This window comes from Larimichthys crocea, chromosome III, assembly GCF_000972845.2.
Source record: "Larimichthys crocea isolate SSNF chromosome III, L_crocea_2.0, whole genome shotgun sequence".
NCBI classification, from domain to species: domain Eukaryota; kingdom Metazoa; phylum Chordata; class Actinopteri; family Sciaenidae; genus Larimichthys; species Larimichthys crocea.
The window spans coordinates 16900118-16920320 of record NC_040013.1 but is presented as its reverse complement, the minus strand read 5'-3'; the positions used below and the strand labels follow the sequence as shown (position 1 = coordinate 16920320).

The following is a 20203-nucleotide window of genomic DNA, read 5'->3' as shown; positions in this document are numbered from 1 at the left end:
CAAACTTTTGGCAAAGCCAGCGCCGCAGCGGGCCGATAGTGTTTCCCTGCATAGCTCGCTGTACGTTGACCATATGGACATCATAATCACCCGTGGGATGAATCAGCAGATTCTTGATCTGGAGCCCAAAATCACACGACACCTTAATTAGCTGGTGTTGATATCGCCCTTCACAGTGCTAATTTGTCACCGCCAGCAAAACAGCTTCTGGCAAACAAGGTTCTGTTGCATTTTGTCGACACTGTTAAGGAAACAGAGACGAGGCATTTTAGGTGACAAATATTTGAATTATGGGAGTAAAATCCCTCCTGACAGGTAGGTCTGGTTGGCAAAGCATTTCTTTTACCAACAAAGATTTCACATTGAATCATGTTACATATCAACAGTCAATTATGAGGAAATGAGCATGAGTTTGTCGTGGTTGTTTTCTGAATAATAAATGCAGTCATCATTAGATTATTTGGCACTGTGTTTATGCCCAATGACATCCAGTTCTCTATAAGGTGTAAATAATTGCTGCCCTCCTTGGGAGACGTAGCCACCATGAAGCAGTGAGTTGAAAAGGTCAGACGTGTTCTGCACGCCAGCTCTAAAGTGGTTTATTAGCGTCCCAACGACATATTCAGGAGATCGTCTGAGACATAATTACCTGGATAAGGTACAGATGAATACTGTATTTGGGGAGAAGGCAAGGTTGGTTGGATATTGGCTTTGTCTCCATTAACCTGGAGCACGGTGTTAAAGGATCTGTTTGTGGAGAGAAAATGACAGGGAGTCGGGCTGACGGGGCTGGACTGAGACAGTTAAAGGCCCCTCGCTGCATAGGATAATTAATAAATAAAATACCAGGGGAGCCCCTGCCATGCCTCCGTCTATGACAGGGGCTGTCTCCAGTGCGCTAAAGCATTAAATGACCAATTTCTGTCAGACTAACTTCCACCACGCTCTCTCTCCCTCTCCCTTTCTTTCTCCCTCTCTCTTTTGCTTGCCCTCTCGTCTCCACTACGCTCACCCCTCTCTCCCTCGCTCCCTCATTCCCTCCCTCGCTTCCTCGTTTTCTGAAGTGGGGCTACTTTGCTCTCTTTGCACTGAGTTTTTCAGCGACTGATGGCTCTAGTTCATTTCTGCTGAATTAATTGGTCCCTGAATGAATTCTGTTGACAGGGCAATTCATCATGTGTTTGGCCTGACAGTGACTGGGTGTTGGGTAGGGGAGGGGGTGGAAGCGTCGGGGAGAGTGTGTGTGTGCGCGTGTGTGTGTGTGTGTGTGTGTGTGCTTGGGGGGTGAAGCAGTGTGGGGAGCCAGTCAGAGGTGGTGGGGGTTGATGATTGTGGCCTTCCACTTTTCTTTCTCCTCTCTTTCTCTTCTTCTTCCACCGTCATACTGGAGCTGCAGACGGCTGGATGCTCTTGTTGCACTGTTTAACCAAAACAGTTGGGACTCAAAAAATCAGCCCCCCCCAGCCCCCCCATCAGGCTGGGCTTCTGTCAGACAGAAGACCCTCTCTCAGCTTGAAGGGGGCATGCAGGTCAGTGCTACCCCATTTTACACATTTTGGCCTATTGTTACGCCACTACACACTTCCTCCCCAATCTCAAATCCCTCCCCAAGACTTGATGTGCACACACAAACACAGGAACACCATCCCTCGCCCCTACAGCTCCTCATCCCTTTTGCAGATTGACATAATCAGGTAGCAAGGCATATTTAGTGCTTAATTACACAATCTGTCGCACAATGGCCATTCAAAACGATAATTTAGCTCCTGAAGGGAAATCGCTCTGCACTGCTGACTGATCTAACTGGGATGGGAATGGTATAATAGCATATAGTTGGCAGACGAGGCCTAGGTTGAGAATCGCAGCAATTGCATTTCTCCAGACAGCTCTCCGACTGCTCATTATTCTAATTGCGAACTATGCTACAGTACAGGATGCACACAGAGCCCGAGCCTCCGTTGAGCTTGAACATGGAAGAAACCTCTTTAGGCTTGTGTCGAGTCAATCAATGCTCACTCATTACAAACATCACAAAGTCATGTTCTTGTCGCCTGGATGGTCTCACACCGCTAACAGTGAAAATAACATATAACATAATCATTGTTCTGTCAGGATCAGGATCATCAGACTCTGGGCTTGAACTCCCTGACTCCCCTGCCACACGGAATCGTAGTTTAAGATAATGATTTATTTTCACAAGGACATTTTCACAAACTTTTAGTCAGATTTTCAAAGCCTTTCATCCTTGTACCAGCATGATAAACTTTTCAGGAAGACTTTTTATATCTTTTGAAGACAAACATATTCACTTTTAAAATGAAAACAACATATGAAATAACTCTTATAACATAGTAGCTTCAAATTATACCACTGGACCGCTGTAGTGCTGCCACTTTTCAACTCAAATTCATCTGGGATTAACAGAGTTAACGAAGGCACTGTTGTGAACAATACTGCGCCCGTACAGCCACTAATTAAAGCCGCTTCTAATGAGGGCTCGTTGATTGACACAGCAGGGTTGGCCTCTCCCCTCACCAGCATCAACTATGACAGCCACATGATGAGGCTGATGACAGGCTCCCATGCAGGCAGATGACAGGACGTCAGTGCTAGACCACCACCACTCCTCGTCTCTGAACAATACAGCGCTCATGTCACACCTCGAGATTCATCCAGTCTTGATCTCTGGTTGTCTCGCACATGTTTACACAAAGAGAAATGATTATATATTGAGTTTTAGGTGATTATGTTGTACTATGTCAGTTTTTCATTTTGTTCAAAAGAAAACACCCTGTTGACTGATGCTAGAAAAAAGTGCATAAAATCTTTACTTAGTTCTAAAAGTTCCAATGCAATAATATAAAAGCAACAAATAAATGTACATAAATATTGTCAGCAAAAAGTACCTGGCTACACTGGCTGATACATCACCATATATTACAATATTAATACTAATTCATCAATGCAAGTAGCATTTTACAGTTATAGGTGGTTCAGGAGCAGCTAATTTAAAACTGCTTTATGTACTGTTTGGTAGTTTAGTTCAGTGGTTCCCAATCGCAGGGGTTACCAGAAAGACCTGTGGAGAAAGAAGGTGATATAGAAGAGAAATCAAAGTTTTGCTACACAAATTTGTTTTCTCTGCTTTAAATATATGGCCTGTTGGGGACTTGGGACAATTATTTAAAAGAAGAACTTTAGAAGTAAACTGCTAACATCTCTGAACCTCATCTGAAACCAGTGACAAGGGCTCTCAAGTAGAGACTTTTTTTTTTTTTTAAATTGTACTTATATAAGCCTTTTATATATATTCCTAGTGGAACATAATAATGCAACTACTAAGAACAGCTATCAGATAAATGACGTGAAGCATAAACTTCAATATTCTGCAATGTAGCACACTGGAAGAATAAAGTAGCATAAAAGGTAAAGCACAAGTACCTAAAACATAGAGTAAAAAGTAAGGTCACACTTTAGTTGGATAGTTGACCTATAGATAATTTGTAACATTTGCAACAGTTTATTAGTCTTTAGAGAGATTTAACAATTCAACAGTTTCACAAATAAAATAACACCACTGTGGTTAAAGTTTGGTTAGGTTTAGGCACAAAACACATCTTGGTTAGAGGATGTTAATGAATAGTCATATAGATAATCAGTTAAACATCTACAGAGAAAGTGAAACAGTTGAAATGTTAGAAATATTCTATAAACAGTTTGAAGGCAGACTAAATTAAGTGTTACCAAAAGTAAAACATATACTAAGTTACTGTCCAACACTAATGTCAATCTTGCTTGAGATACATTGTCATGTTTATATAAAAACTGAAAAAAAATAAAAATATATTTATATGCAGTATTTAATTTAATTCAATGTGTTGCTGCATAAAACTTTAACTTTGCAAGGGACTGCTTCAGATTGTGTCCATCCACCAGCTCTTTAAAATTGTCTTATTTCACTGTATATATTATCAGTGATAGACATGAATCATGCCAAAGAGGCCTAGCTGTAGGGCATCACCAAGCCAAGTTGACAATGAGGGTGAAGTGTTTGAGTAAATCTTTGCGCGAGGCCCATTGGCCCCCATGGCAGGGCCTCTCTGTGCGGGTTTGAGAAGCCCCGAGGATGACAGGTGCTTTTCGTAATGCCTAACTGATGAGAGCCAATCAGTGCGCCCCATTCTGCTGGTGTGTGTCTCTTCTCCTGTTGTTGTCATCTGGCCTGCTAAAGTAAAGATGAGCTTGACTGACAGATGCATCCGGGTTCACAGTTTATTGGTTTCTACGAGAGAGCCAGATATGCCAATTTAGACAGGGTAGTGACAAAAAAGTTCCCATCTAAATGGAATAATTTTACCACTGGGAATTCTCAGCTGGGAGAAGAAGGAGTGTTAGTGTTGGTGTGTGTGTGTGTGTTTTTTTTTTTTTTATCTTTTAACAAGGCCTGAATGACAAACACATAGGACAGTTAGGGGGCTGACAGAAACAGCAGCTTTTGATGCTTCACAGGGGATCCATGAAATAAACAATAGGCAGAGGAAGCAGGGAAATTGAATTACAACTAGCTGGGTTTGTGTGTTTCAGAGTAGAGAGTGTAAAGAGGAGGTGAGGCAGCAGTAGTGTGGTATAGCAGGATGAAACCGATGCATCATTAAATATACTGGAGTCTGAAGCTGGGGCAACGCTCTCCTGCCTCTCCAACTGTCCTGCTTCTTTGTTTCACCCTCTTCTCCCTCCCCCCGTTTTAAAAAAACAAAAAGAAAAAAAAAACTCTTTACTCTGTTTCTCCCTCTGCCCAAACACACATGCATAGACTCATAATATATATACTTTCCACAGACGTCCACACACTGATACACACAAACTACGTGCTCTGAAGCTATCATGTATTTCATATTTGAGAGCTGTAACGCGTATGAGTGCGTTCTGTAGTCCTGACTGTTCATAAAACCAAACATCAATACACGAGCAGCAGGAACGCTCCCCGGGAACCTTGAACTCTGAATCATTTTCTTATGGGGTTAATAATGAGGGGACACCAAGTCAACGACTGACATATAAAAGAATTTATTTCTCATGTGCACAAAAAGAATTGGAACAGAACTGAAACAGAACAATGATTGAGGCCACAAGGCTTTCCGTATAGATTTTCATCAGAAATCCTTTTTATGTCCATGACACATCTCCTGTATCATCTTTACAACAGCAGAAGACCCATTCCTTTAGAGGTGCTCTGCTTCCTAAAGCAAATACTTTGCCTGAATGACAGTGGCTTGCACTCTGCGCCAGATATGTCGAGCTATACATGTAGACAGAAATAGGCAAATCCCAAGTGCAATTTGTAGAGGATAGCTTCTCCTGAAGAGCAGGACTGCAGTCTGTTTCTCTGTTTTCTGGTGCCCTCAGCAATGACAGTTAACCCTGGTAGGAGATGATGTATTTGCTTGTGTAGAGTTAAAGTAAACTTCATCTTTGATGCCTTCCGTTAAAGAGTTAGCAGTTGAGAGAGTCGAGGGAGGAGAGATGGGTGGCTGGGAATAAGTGTGGATGTGTTTCTATATATGGAGGCACAGATGACTGTAATTTGGATTAACATAATGATCACAACATCTACTAACAGCAAACAGGACAATATCTTTGATTGTTGCCAAGGACTTCAGTTTGATCACATCTTCATTTTTGGAGCAAAAGTGAAACTAGAGAAAAACCATTTCACGCTGGAGGTCTTTTTGTACGTCTTTAACTTTTATGCTGTTCTCCATGGGGATTACTTGTTCTGAGCCCAACAACAAAAGATGATACAGAAAGCCATTTAACTCATTGCATAGTGACATAAAACATCATCATGACATTATCATGAAAACAAAAATAAAATGACAAAGACAACCTATGTGATGTTAGCATCTGAAACCTGACACTACAAGCATATGTAGCCACAGGTTATACAGTAGTTGTGCCTTTCTTCAGAGCACAACATTACATTAAGACACAAATGTAATGCATGTTTTTTTTTCGGTCTGTATATCTACAAAGGGAGCCAGTACATTAGTATGATACTGCAATGGTGTGTGTGATATTATTTACAGAGAAGAATTGTCTTCACATTATTCACAAATCATTCTACAAAGCAGCATTTTGTTGCAACTGATGGAATATTGAGTCACTGAATTTCACCTTTTTAATTACAGTCATATGCATTTATGTTATTAGCCTGTTGAAAAGTCACGACATACATGTTCAGTGTTGACTACTTATTTAAAAGATAATACTGCTTTATTTATGCATACATATACTGTAAATAAAATATTAAATATCAAACTAAGTCTTTGGCAAATGTAGTTAAAAGTACATTCACAAAATATTTCCCAAAAAGCAACTGTTCAGTTTTTTCTTTCAGTCCCTACGGAGAGTAGAACATAAAATCACGGAGGGTGGTGAATATGTGTGTGTGGTAAAGGCAATTAATTTTATTGAACAGGCATGAATTTACGTTGAAAAAACAGGTTTGTAAGGCAATTGTTAAAGCTTATTTACAGTTGATTCGCTCAACTGCGTATAGCTTTCTAAACTGTGTAGGCATCTAGTGGTATGACTAAGTAGCTGAATGATGTATGACCCAGGAGAATTTGTTGATGTAGCCATAAGATAATGGCTTACAAACTGCTCAGAAACTTGAAAAGCGTCACTTTTACTGAGAAAAAGATGTCTGTCTGCCTGTCTGTCTGTCTGCTTTGTGTTTTTGCACCTACGTTATGCAACATAAATAGTTTCGACTTATGTTTATAATTGGTAGGTTAATTAAACTTAATTTTAAGTGAATGTACCAAATAAATTAAATAAGCTGAGGTTATAGTGCAAAAAAAAAAAAAAAAAAGAGCAAAGGACGATCATGCATGGACATGGAGATGACTGGAAAATGCGGGAAATGTGACTGAACTACTCTGAAGAAATCTTTGATAACTTTCTTTTTTTTTTTTTTACATTAAAAAATAGTGACAGAAAAAAATAATTTAAAGTATTCAAAATTCTGGCGAAACCATTTTGTGGCCACCATGTTTTTTTTAATACTTTGAAAAATGATTTACATTTTTACATCTGATTGTTTGCCACAGGGAGTGTGATGTTGCTATTGGTCTATATAGGGTCAGTAAACATTGTCGGACATGCTGTGTTTATCTGATAATGTAGCTGGGACTGGAGAAATGAGAGCAGAAGACGTAGTCAAAGCACCAGAGTAAAGCCCGCCCTACAGTATGGAGCCAGGATCTCATTAAGTGTCAAAGAGGCCCCAGCACACTGGTTCAAGTCGCTGCACCATCAAGCTATGGGACCATTGTCATCTCCCCTGGACTTCTCTCTTTAGAGCAGAAAAATACTGCAGTTCATCACATAAAAGGAATGTGAGGATCCATGAATAAAATAACAACAACAACAACAGCAACAAAGAAACAAAAATAAAAACCCACAACATTTTTTTCCACATGGTATTCTTCACACTGTTTTTCTTCAATTTATATTTTATAATATATATATTTATATAATCTCTTAAAGTCATTCTGGAAATGTTCAGGCCTGTGAGAGATTGAGGGCATGATGGGTGAGTTCTGAATGCCCGCGGGCCCTTTTGACCCAAAAGTGTGTAACGCTGAAGCTGGGCTAGATGCATCGGCGTCGACCTCGCCGATCCTTCCTCCTCCACATCACGTAACATCACGTAGGATTCCACCTCACTTCCCTTTTGACCTCAAAGTTTCTCAGACGGGGACAATATGGAGGCCGAAGCCATGGCCCTGCAGTTTGAGCTGGTCTCCATGGTAACTAGTGGCGGTCGTAGGCAGTGGCAGCAGTGGGAGGTGCGGAGCCACGGGATGCGGCACTATAATAATAAGGGGAACCTGGAAGTTAACAGAAGAACGAGCCGTTGGAAACCATGAGGTCAAACATCATGTAAGACATGTATAACACTCCTAGACTAAATGTTATTAATTATTATTGTTTTGAAATATGATTTTAATTTTATAATATGTCTAGATGAGCTTAAAGTTAACAGTATAAGTAGTAGTAAGTGTGTTTGACAGTTTTTGCTGCACAGCAGAAAGTTGCTTACTTAGTAATGCTGGATTGCTGAACCGCCATGCTTCGTTGTAAGTGGTGTATTGTGGATGAGAGTAAGGGTTTCCAGAAAAGTCCCCTCCTGGAGAAGAAATCGATAAAAACAAACATTAGCAAAGGGATAACAAAGTGAAATGACTTACAGCTTTTTTGTAAAATATTAAGCTGTAAAAACCCTTTTTCACAAAGTTACATTGCAGTTACATTACAATCTTGTCACACAACAATGTGTTTGTGCCATTTTTATCCTGGCTGCTTGTATAGCTCTCCACAGTCCCTTCAGGTGAATTGATTGTTTTATTAATCCTCTGTTAGTCTTTAGGATTTTCTCTATTCTTTTCTTAAGTGAGAATTTCAGTGTTTCCCCCCCCCCCCTGCTTTTAAGAGATGATGCTTCGCTTCAAAACGCTCCAATAGGTTCTCCGAGACTCTCATTCGCTCTTTGTCCAGGGGAAAGGACGGGAGGCTGAGGGGATGTCAGAGAGCGATGCTGTGGGTCCACAGGTTTCTTTCTTTTACGAGACTATAAAGGTTGGGTTTTATATGAAGCTGCTGAAGAATGGCCTTTACTTTAACAGTGTTTGGGGCCAGTCACTAAATCTTAGTCATTCACCACCAGATGGGAAAAAAAACCATACAATCTCTGGATTAAGAAGGTGGCTGTGCCTGTGTGCTTATGTGTGTGTTTGGGTGAGTATACCCACATGCACTCCAGTAGCACGTAATCCAATAAAGCATAAGTCGTTTACTTAATTTGAGATATCAGCTTTTACCTCCATGTATATCTTAAAACGCTACCTTCATGCACACTGAGCTCACTTGTAAATACTGCACGCCTGCTTTGATTATTGGTCAGGGTGAAAGGTACATGTCTCCGAGCAATAAAGGGAATTGTGTTTTCAGTTGTTTGGAGGAGAGATCTACACATGCTGGCAGCTATAGCATCCTCACTGCTGGTCGTGTAACTCGAGCTCTTCCCTGAGAGAGATAGTGATTTAAATATTTACAGGCCCTCCACGCCTCTGTGTTTTGACCCTTAACTGTTTGCTGTGAACCTGAACTGCAGGTTAAGTAGAGGGGAAAGAGATACGCTCTGCAGCCCTGAGTGTCCGGGGAGGCAAGGAGAGGCGCAAAAGCAGTGTTTATCGACGGGGCTGGTGAGAGTGCGCTGTGTGGACACGGCGAGGGTAATGAGCGCTGGGAGCTGGAGTGTAACTGAGAGGAACTGTCCTATCTCACGGCCACTGATTGTGGTGATCGCCTATCGAGTTCATCTAATGTCCTCGTCCGCAGACGCTAACCACAAGCTAACCGCAGTCTAACAAAGCTATAACAAGCTTGCTTCAATCCTTTAGGTCAAGAGCAATGCTTTAAGGATTCTTCAGTCTCTCAATAGTGAGTGTTTTTTTTATTATTTTTTTTTAATGCATGTGTAACATGTACTGCATACTGTTAAAGTGACCTCAAGTTCTTTAAACAAGATCAACTGAAGGGTACTATCTAGTGAAAATAAAACCCATAAAAGTAAAATTAATGGCATCATAAAAAGGGAGTAGTGTCACCTACCAGGAACCATTCCAGCGAGTGTGGAGGTGGGGTAGCTGCCTTGTCCTGTGGGGGGGACATGAGGCGGGTAGCCAGGTAAGGTGGTGCTGGCCATGTCTCGACCTGCGGGCACACAGGAGGAAAATTGATTGCATGTTTGAACACAGACAAGTTGAACAACTTGCCATTTGCGTTAATTAACAATGTTACTTCATTATGATGAAAAAAAATGTGATGAGGGGAGCATTGCATTTCCTTCAAAACAGATTAGTTGCGAGTAGATTTACTCTGTAATCTCTAGGAGTCTGTTAGTGGGGTACAGCTACACATTTGGTCATTAGTATGAACAAATACAGGCATTTTGGTTAAATTGTCAGTGTCATTAATGTGTTTTTTTTCTTTTCTGCACCTGAACTCGACAAGGAACACACTAAAATCACCAAAGTGAAGTGATGCTTATAGTAACTGAGAATGACACTCACACCATTACATTTCTCATAGTTTGCTAAAAATCCTAAAAAGGTTACAGCAAATGTTTTGTGAATTATATTGATGAAAACCTGGGTACACCCTGGACAGGTCATCAAGCAATTTTTTTTTTTTAAGGAAGCAATTTAAATTATTTTTTATGAAATTATCTAATCAACCACAACTGATGTAGCATTAATATGGCAACATCCTCAGCAGTTTTAAAACTTAGAGGAGCATCAGGCCAATGAAAACTCTCTACTTTCTGCTCCACATTCAGTCCTGTAATTAACAGTGAGAGTATCGGGCCTAGCTGGATGAAGGGGCACAGGACAGGGAGATACAGGCCCAAATCAGGCTGCAGCATCAGGCCCTATGTTTCTGCCTCTGGACCTTTTACCCATCCCACCCCCCTTTTTTTGGCCCCTCAGACCGTGGGCCTGTCACGAGGCTGGAAGAACCTGAAGACCTTTTGTTAACCCGAGTAAACCCAGAGGGTCAGAGCTGGTGAAAAGCAGGGTGGAAAAGGGGGAGAGAGGACTTGTTAATGAGCAGCAAACAGTCAGTTTTGCTCCTGTGTACACAACAGAAGAGCCACAAAGCATGATGGGATTGATGGCTTTACAACGTGAGAGGCGGCCACTTTACACTCTTTTGATCTATATTTGAAAATGACTAAATGATTATTAATTAACACAGACGTAAATCAACTGAACAGAGTGAGCTTGATTGGATTTTGATCTGGTTACGGGGTCTTATGGGTGAGGTTGTACCTGCTATAAAGGGCTGGCTGGCATACTGGCTGTAGCAGGGGCCATGGGCATGGGCAGGGTAGCTGGGAGTAGAGGCATCTACAGAGAGGCTGGACTGGTGGGGCAAGATGTCAGCTAGAGCAGAGTCCCCAACAGAGGAGGGGGTGAAGGGGGCAAAGGATGCCTCATGGGGCTCCCGCTTTACACACATGGAAGGTGGATATGATGGGTGAGAGTCTGCCAGATGGGAAAAAGAAAAAGAAAAAAAAAACTCGATATAATGTAGACATGCAGCTCCACACATACATTCACTTCATTCACTCAAATGTAGGGTGGGATGGATGTAAAGCTTTGTAAATGTCCAAACAACCAAAAGGAAAACTACTGTACAGAGGCAAAAACAAATCAAATGTGTCACAGCAGGAGTTTCAGATCTGTCAGGCACATAGCTGAACACTACCATAGGGCAATAAATCAAACAGAGACAGGACTCCAAATCCTTAGCAGACTCGTGGTATGAATTAAAGGGAGCCTAAAGGATGAGCAGCATTGCGAGAAGTGCAATTGCTACCGCACTTCCTATCTTTTCACCAACTCAAGATCAGACATTTCATATGAATTCTGAATTGATAAGCAGTCTTTAGAAGTTGATTTGTTCATTTACATAGCTTATAATAATAATCTCATATGCACCCAGCAGTAATTCATTCAACTAAGTGGAAACATACACCAGTGAAATGTTGCAACAACACATCGCGCCTGATCAATCAAGCTCAAATGCGTAAAAAATTTCCCCAAGGTTTTGGGAAAACAAACAACATAATCTCACGGCTGCTTTCTCACAACAAAATCACTCCCACAAATAACCAAACATTCGGCTTGCAGACAGTTCCAAACTCCACACTTGGATCTAATTTGGCTGATGAGTCTTGGCATCTTTCATTTTCAACCGGCTCTGCCTCTTGAACCTATGCAATCAATGTGAGCTCTGTCTCCGGCCTCTCCGTGTCTGCTGCAAAACCTGTTCTCTTTGCTGGGGCCTTTAGGGAGAGATGGCTCTTTCCCGACACCATGATAGCCTCATTAGTTGCTTCCCCCATCATTGTTATTTTACAACAGGATTGTGTGTTGCGATTCCTCATTAAGATAAGGGAAGGGGGATGCAACCCTGTCAACCTTACGAACATAATGCCAGTGAATCAGGCAAGCTAAGTGACTGTGTTCCCATAGAAATCTATAGCAGGTTCTCCAAATCTCTTTGTCTTTGTGACAGCTGTAAATGTGGATTTAGACAGAGGTTCTCCAATTACACAGACTACTTTCATCTTATTGAGACAAATACCATTGTCATAGAGGGGTGAACACAATGTTTAACAATGTAAGTTTTTAACTTATGATCAAATCATTAAAAAGAATGGTTGACATGAATCTCTGGCATGAACAGAAATATTCTAACGAGTTGCCTTTGCATTTAATTGGATGGACCTAAAGTTTGTCACATGTACCGTGCATGTATGTCATAAATTTATTGGAAGCAGGGTTCGAATATAGGAATGAGTGCAAATGACTAGTGCTCTGTTCTGTTCTTCAGTTAATTATGTCTAACATGTAGTCTGTTAAAGTCTTGAAAGTTAAAACAGCTTTCAAAAGTCTACTTACTCTGAGTCTGATTTGGGTGCATAACAACCCCCGTCCACCCCAACTCACTGATACAAGACAATACAGGAGCTAATGAGAGACGCCATAAAGCACTATATTCAACAGATACCTCAATCATTACAGTTTATAACCAACGTTCACAATCACAACAAGTCTAAACCATAAAAAAACAGTGGTCTGTGATAGAAAAGACATCTTCAACAAGTGTTAATAAAAAGAAAAGTCAGCTGGCTTGTTAAGCAAACGTTGGTACAGTTAATCAAACTTGGTAAATTTCAGGGAGCACTTACTTTGTTATTACTGTGACACTGCATGGCCCACCTAACCTTTGACATGTTAATCTGAACTTTAGGATGCTAAACATGAAGCCTGTTTACACTGTATGTGAGACTTCCTGCATAGTACTGTTGGCTTCTGTTTTCTCAGCGCCTGAGCAACCGTTGTCAAACAGACAGGGGTTACGACGCAACAACAACTGATACAAACGCTGCGTTCAAGACCACTGAACTCTGAAACTAATCAGACATGGTGTTGCTTATTGTCCTGGAGACGAGGCAGAGCCTGGGTAAAGGGAGCCTGTCAAATCACAGGCCCTGATGATGGAGATGGAAGATAAACTCAGGGTCCTTGGGGACTCTTTTCCCCAGCAAACACATCTCTGAGAGAGGGGAGACGCTATAGAGTTCTCCAACATCTGTCTGTGCTTTACCACTGATATCACGTCTACAGACCCCATCAACCATAGAAATGAACTGTTAAGAACCTGCAAGAACAGTCCTCGGAGTGATGCGTCCAGATATAGCTGCAACAGCCTTCTCTCAAGTGAGCATTTCAGTTTTAAATGTACACCGAGGAACTTTGGTGCGCAAACCATTAACTGGTAGAACTCTTGTTTTCAAAGGCTGACAGAGAGAACTTTTTTTTATCCTTACAGTGTATTCAAGATCACAGCAAATCTCCCAGCACACGTTCATGTTTGTATCAACTACATCGACTTAAACCTTTCCCTTCACTCTCCTGCGTTGTAGAGGTGGTAATTTATAACCACTTACACCAGAAAGGAACAAAAGAGCGATCGTCAAAGGCTGCATCCATTTGTGGGTGAGTAAAGAATATTGGCAGGGCCAAATAGCTTGAATTCCCCACCCACAGGTTTAAAGTCATTCATTATCAAATGTGTGCTCAAATGTTAGTGTGCTATTGTGGGGGGGTGATATAAACATTAATTTCCGAGCTCTGGGCTGCGGGCATTAACTGAGCGGAGACAAGCCGTTTGTCACCAGGACACACACCGGGCACGGCAGGTTAGGTGGCTGCTTGTTTTTTGCCACCCAGCAGAGAATAGCTGGCACTGCCAAGTGATAAACTGTACTCAGAATGTGGCGTATATTTCAGGTGTAATTAATCAGAAATAAAGTGTGTTTTGATTTCTCGTCTGTACAGTTTCTAACTCATAGGAAGGAAGAGATATAGGTAAGAAGGTAGATACCTATAAAGAGAGATGGAAAAGCATTGGATCTTCACATCTGCTAGAGATGTAGTAGGTCAGAGGGGTGCCCATTTACACCCAGCCTCCCCACAGGCTCTGGTGAGAGTGATTATCGAGCTCAGCCTGCACAGAGACTACTGTGCTCTCATTGGGCGTAACCCTGTTTAACTACCGTTGAGTAGCTACATTATACTATCATTTATTCCACATAAAAAGGTTGTGTCAGGATTAGACTGGACCACAGGACCTGTAGGATACTGTATGTTGCGTACTCTATTTACTCTGTTCTGTGCAGACACATAAAGAGCAAAAGACCAGAGGTTAATCATGTTGTTTTATCCATGGACATACTGTGCCGTTCACAGTGTTCATCTAGTGGACATAGACAACAGGTTCTCCACAGCTTGGATGGCAAGAGGCTAGATTTGCTATGTTTCTCTTATTTTTCAAGCAATTATTGATGAATTTAGTATTCTTTTCACGAGATGGTAACATTACAATTCATGTAGAAAATCTAAAGATAGTCATTTTGCAGAAATTCATTTGTGAATGAATGGAACATCTTACTGAATCCCAGTGGTGCATTTCAGTGCCCCAAATCTCTCTCTGATTTGGCTGCCGCCCTCTTTCCTAGGTAACCATCTCTTTCACACATTAGGGTAAACAGAGGACACAAAAGATGGCCGACATTGCTTTTGCGGGCGCCCTTGGAAAGCAGAACTGAGCACTTCATTAATCATTCATCTTTAATAGATTATGCAAATTTCAGGACATAAAAATCAACAAGATCAATAACTGTATGAATTTTAATTGGGAGCAGAAAACATTTAAGGAATGAATATAATCTCGTAGCTCCATCCAGTATGAGAGCATAATTTATTGATAATTGGATCCCGGTCTAAATGAGGAAGGTAATTTAGCATTTTTCAGCCTTGGCATACATTCCTATTTACAGGGTTTGCTAATGGCACAAAAAATAATATTATGCACTGACAACCTACACCCAATCAAATACTTCATGCATTACTTTGCATAGTCATTAAAATTAAATAATAAAAGTTTACTGGATATTACTTCTGGGTTGAATTTCCTGCTCAAAATACGTAGAGACATTTTTCATAGCTTGTGCTAAAGTATGTTGTCATATTCCACTTTAAGAAAAGTTTTGTTAGTTCACCTCCTCATTATGCAAACTGTGGCCCTCACATGTATCGCTTTAGGAGGCCCCAGGCCCCCAGGTGGCTTGAAGGCCACCTGCTATGAGTGTGCTCCCCAGAGCGAGACCGCTTTCATAGGAGGAGCCCAGCGTAAAAGACAAAAACACACCTTTCTTCTCCTGGGGCCCAACTTTCTGGGGCAAATCTACCTCCCACATATTCAGGAATAAAAAAGGGGTCTTTCTTTTCCCATAGCTCTGTGCCTGGGCTGGGTCCGGGGCTGGACTATAGGGATCATTTGAGAAGGGCCACTGCAGTTTTCAATCATGCTGTCCTCCTCTTTACCTACTCACTCTTCCTCTCTCTGTCTCCCCCTTTCTCTGTCTCTCTCTCTCCCTCTCTCTCTCTCTCTCTCTCACACACACACACACACACACACACACACACACACACACACACACACACACACACACACAGTGGACTCATTGACTTTGATGCCCACTGCATAATTATGGGTGCTTTATTAAAAGGCTGGTATATTATTCTCGAGTCAGTGTGGCCATCAGTAAACCTAACCTCTCCTGGGAAAGAGCCTCAGCAGCCACATTGAAACAATATTTCAATTAACCAGCCGGCCATCAACCTCGACAGCAGAGCAAAAGAAGCCATAGTGCAATACGGGGTGGGTTCGTGTGGGTTATATGATACAGATAGTTAATACTACAAGATATTCAATACACTGCACCTGCCATTACCTGTTGGCTCTCAGTGGAAGTTACTACTGAAAACAGCAGCCACTTCATAGGCTGGAAACCCCCCCTGTAATTTCAGTGTTTCTTTCCCTGTCTGCGTCTCATCTGTATCAGGGTCTCTCTCTCTCTTTCCACAGCATGAGGCAGCCAGCCAGCCACGGTGCTATTCCAGCCGCTGTCAATCAACAGGCTATCATAGCCTTTGATGACAACGTCGTGTCGCGGCGAGAACAGCAGCTGTCTCTTATGAGAAGTGCTCCCAGTCAATCTGTTAGCGGACCAATCCAGGCTAACACAATAGCCAGTTAGGAGCAGCGTGTGAAGGGCCTGTAGGATTTAATGGGCTCAGATGATATATCGCCTTGCTCGGTCCCTCAGAAATAAACACACAGAGTGCCTCGAAAAGTGTCTTGAAAGAGCTTTTGGTGATAAGAATTTTATATATCGCTGGAAAATGTGTGCAACCATAAGGAAGTGGCAGTCAAAATTTTGACAAGTCACTGAATTCAGTTGTTCCAGTACTTAGTCAAAGTTGATCAAATTTGAGAAATAAATTCTAAAAAGTTTATTTAAATCAGTGGAGTTTTACATTTTAATACTTTAACAAAAGTGAAGTAAAGTGTAATCTTTCTAAAATGACAGTACGCTGTGTATGTACAAACTGAAATTGAGTGTTTTCCAATATATGTATATATATGAGTACTGGTTTTGTCTTTGGGGAACAGTTGGGAAGATGCCATGAAACAATATGGAAATACGTAACAGCAGAAGCAGAGCTAAACACACTGTGTTTGTGTTCTTCGTCCACCGTGCTGCAGATGTCTTTGACCTGCTGCAGGTGCGTGTATTCTTTTAGGGATCAATCGTGAGTAGCGTGAGTCAGATTGTACCTGTCACAACAGAGTAGCTCTGGGAGACACTGGAGGCGAGGTCGGAGCTGGCGCTGGTGGAAAGGCTCGGCTTCACGTCTTCCAGGCCAGTATTCAGGGATGGGAGTGAGTACTCATTCGCCTGTAGGCAAGCACACAACGAATGCAAAAATATGTCAGAGGTGAAATGCATGTATAAAAAATTGTTCACACTTTCCAGAAAAAATAATTTTAACATTCCACCAGACTGCGTCACGACAAGGCTACTATCACTCATGCACTGTATGTGAGCTCGGATTGGGTGCTAGATTTAGAGCATATTTCCAAGTTTAGGTGACAATATGAAACATGTCTGAAGGAAACCCCTGGTGGATCTGAGGAAGCTGTCTGTGATCCTCACACTGTGTTTCCTTATGAATATTTCCTGTGAATTCTGTGAGCGCCACCACACCCCCCTCGCCCCCCTCACCAACCCGTCCCGTCCCCGCTCCCCATGCTTTACCAAGACCTATGATGTATGCATGCATTAGGGCTTGTCTGAGGCGAAGGCAGAAAGGGAGAGAGGGATGAGAGAGGGATTGGGAGAGGAGTCAAAGGACGGGGTGTCAGCTGGCTCTTTGTGCTCCACTGCAGTCATCCCTGTGACCAGTCAAGGGAGGAGACATTCAGGGCTTTGTTACAGGAGAGACATGTGGTGTGGTTTTTTAAAGGGGAGTACAACCTCAAAATCAACCTTTGTGCTTTGCCTCTAGGATGAACACATAAAACTGGGTTAATGAAATGATAAAATAGTGTTTATTGTTATACACATTTTATACTTTTATTAGTATTTTTTTTACTTTATACTGGAGCTTTTTATTTTATTTCATTTCTTTTCATTTGCGATAAACCATACCGTGCGGCTGCAGCTATCTTTCACGTTTTACAATTTCACATTAAAAAAAAAAAAATGCTATACTCTGCTGTACTGCACCAGAAAACCTCATGTAAGGATCGACCACCAACTAGTCTCTTTGATATTTATTTACTTTAATCTGAGGTTAAGACTCTGCCAGCAGCTGTGATAAATCCTGTTTGTTAATGAGATGACACTTCCTGACCTGACTCTTCTTCTTTGAAAGGATAAGTGTGTATGCACACATTCGTGTCTGCGAGTGTTTGTATCCGAGTGCGTGTGTGCATCTGTTTGTCTCAATGGAACCGGGGTCCCACAGGGGCGAGCTGGTGACCCCAGTCTTGTCTGCCTCTATCCCAGATAAACTCTAATTGTCTGCTTACAACTGTTCCCTGGCACTAGGCTGGATGTTCCTCTCTATTCCACTGGGCCTCAGCAGCACAAGAGCCATTTTGTCATGCAGATGGGCTGTGGGCAGGGCTGGGCAGGGCTGGGCGGAGGGCGAGTGGCAAGCACAGAGGGGCCTGAATGACCTGACCACATGGCTGCCAGAAGTGTGGGAGGGATGAGGCCTATTCAGCCTGGCCTCTTCAAAATGGCTTTTTAATGCCCTGACGCAGACACCAGACAAGCCCCTAATAGCCTAATATCCCACCTTTTCACCAGTTTAAGAAAAGGAGGGGGTGTTGGAAACAGGGAGAAAAAAGGAGGTGCGCAGAAAGAGTGGAAAGCGGCCTGATTAATATTACATTAAATTAAAACTGATTTTTCTGGACCATTCTGATGCCGTTTTTCTCCCCCCTCCTCCACCTTCCTCTTGCCTTTTTAATACCTTCTCCTCCACTCTTTGTGATTGCAAGTCATTTCCAATTCGTTTTGGTATTGATCTTGCCGTAGAAATCACTTTGGTAATTAGCTGCATTAGGGGCTGTATAGCAGGCTGAGGGGCTGTCCCTCTGATTTATCGCCGCTGTAATTCCCCGTGATCGCGCAGAGATGAAAATGAACTCAATTAGGGCAGTGCTAAGGCTGCATGGGCACCCACATAGAGTTCCAATGGAAAAATTAATAGTCTCTTGTTGTTTAACAGTCTAATGAATGTAAATAAAGGTTATCCGCTGTAATAGGCTGAAGGCTTGTAGGTTGCTTTGAGCAAGAAGTTGCACAGAGCTTTTTGTCACCTACATAAGTATGTGTACCAGTTAATTCACTATATGTTAGAAATCAGTGTAAAGTATTTTACTGTTGACTACTACAACTTGAGGATAGACCAGAAGAAAGAACCCAGGATGATCAGAGCTGGCTAACCTGTTCAGGTTTGATGTGTTCTGAAGTGGGGAAGACATCAGGGTAGGAAGGACGTTCAAACACACGGTCCAGGGCCTCCAGCTGCTGCTGGGTGAAGGCGTCTGCTCGCAGGTGCTTCCTTAAACTCTCCACACTGCCCTGAGAGTCGCTGCCGGGGCCTGAGCCATCAGAGCCATCTAGAGAAAGAGGTAGAACAAGAAGGGATGGTAGGGGGGGGTGGGGAGGGTGACAAAAATCTACATCAGGGCATAGCTTCAGTTTGTTTTACCTGATTTTATTCTAGCTAGCAATGTGAGACAAGCATGAGGGGAATTTTCTTCTTTTTTTGTTGTTGAGCCCAACAGGGGTGAGAGTGATGGCATGATGAGCAGGAGTAAATTCAGGGAGACCCACCAGCATGTCTGCCTTTTATCTCCCTCTGTGTTTTTCACTGTCTCCCTCTCTCTCTTTCTTCCCCCTCACACACATACACTCACTCAAGCGGCTCTCTGCCCCCCACCGCCACCACCTCTTCCCGTGGCCGCCATCAGCACGGTCATCATGTGATAGGTCTATGGTAATTGATGGATTACCTTCAGTGCAAATATATACTTGTAAAGGGAGAGCGTGTGTTTCAGGAGGAGAAAGTAGGGCTGGCGATTACATACAGAGCCTCTCGTTCTGCCAGCGGGAAATGGAGAGCCATTATTTAACTGCACTATTTCCTCTTGAACATATTACCCTTCCCTCTCTCTGTCTCTCTTTCTCTCCCTCCATCCCCCACATATTGCCTGTCTTCTGGAAAACAGAATGGAGTGGGGACGGTACTCAGGGCCGAATGAGGACGGGGCGTCGAGGGCAAGCGTATGCATTTCCTCACTCGGTCAAACTCTATATAAACAAATGAGCCTATGCTTCCCTCATTCTCCTGATCTCTGACCCTATCAACTCGGCCAGGGAGCCCGCCGCTACCGCTGCAGCTCTCTCTCTGCTCACTCATCAAGTCCTGAACAGCGAACAAAAAAAAAAAATCTGCAGCTAAAACCTCCAACCAGCATCCCAGGAACCTCCACTCCACTGCCTGCCTCCCGCCACCCTCCCTTCTTCCTTATACCCTGCCGCCAACAGTGGATGAGGGCTTTAGCTCCCATACAAATCTGTCATTCTAAATTTGCAGCAGATTATGTTCTCTCCTGGGCGAGCCAGCGGTGATATATG

At 42.4% G+C, this 20203-nt stretch overlaps 1 protein-coding gene and 1 long non-coding RNA gene across 13 annotated transcripts in view; one reads left to right on the top strand and one right to left on the bottom strand.

Annotated features, from left to right (window-relative positions):
* The window catches only part of LOC113745641 (uncharacterized), a 63635-nt gene that overhangs the window by 37417 nt on the left and 6015 nt on the right, over window positions 1-20203 (top strand). Inside the window, exon 3 of one of the 2 annotated variants that reach the window (XR_003462285.1) lies at window positions 7189-7286. The exons of the other annotated variant lie outside the window; for it this stretch is intronic. This is a non-coding gene — a long non-coding RNA (uncharacterized LOC113745641). Of the gene's footprint in view, window positions 1-7188; window positions 7287-20203 lie in introns of those variants that run through there. 2 annotated transcript variants of the gene reach the window in all.
* Window positions 5046-20203, bottom strand: part of pax2a (paired box 2a) — a 29529-nt gene continuing 14371 nt past the window's right edge. For 6 of the 11 annotated variants that reach the window (XM_019267932.2, XM_019267936.2, XM_019267934.2 and 3 more), the window contains 5 exons: window positions 19007-19182; window positions 16825-16945; window positions 9679-9780; window positions 8108-8194; window positions 5046-7895 (listed from right to left, as the gene is read on the bottom strand). In XM_019267932.2, coding sequence (XP_019123477.1) covers window positions 7819-7895; window positions 8108-8194; window positions 9679-9780; window positions 16825-16945; window positions 19007-19182 — 563 coding nt within the window. In that variant the 3' untranslated portion in view covers window positions 5046-7818. Of the gene's footprint in view, window positions 7896-8107; window positions 8195-9678; window positions 9781-10898; window positions 11115-16824; window positions 16946-19006; window positions 19183-20203 lie in introns of all 11 variants that reach the window. The other 5 variants (XM_027277922.1, XM_027277924.1, XM_027277923.1 and 2 more) reach the window with 2 other exon arrangements.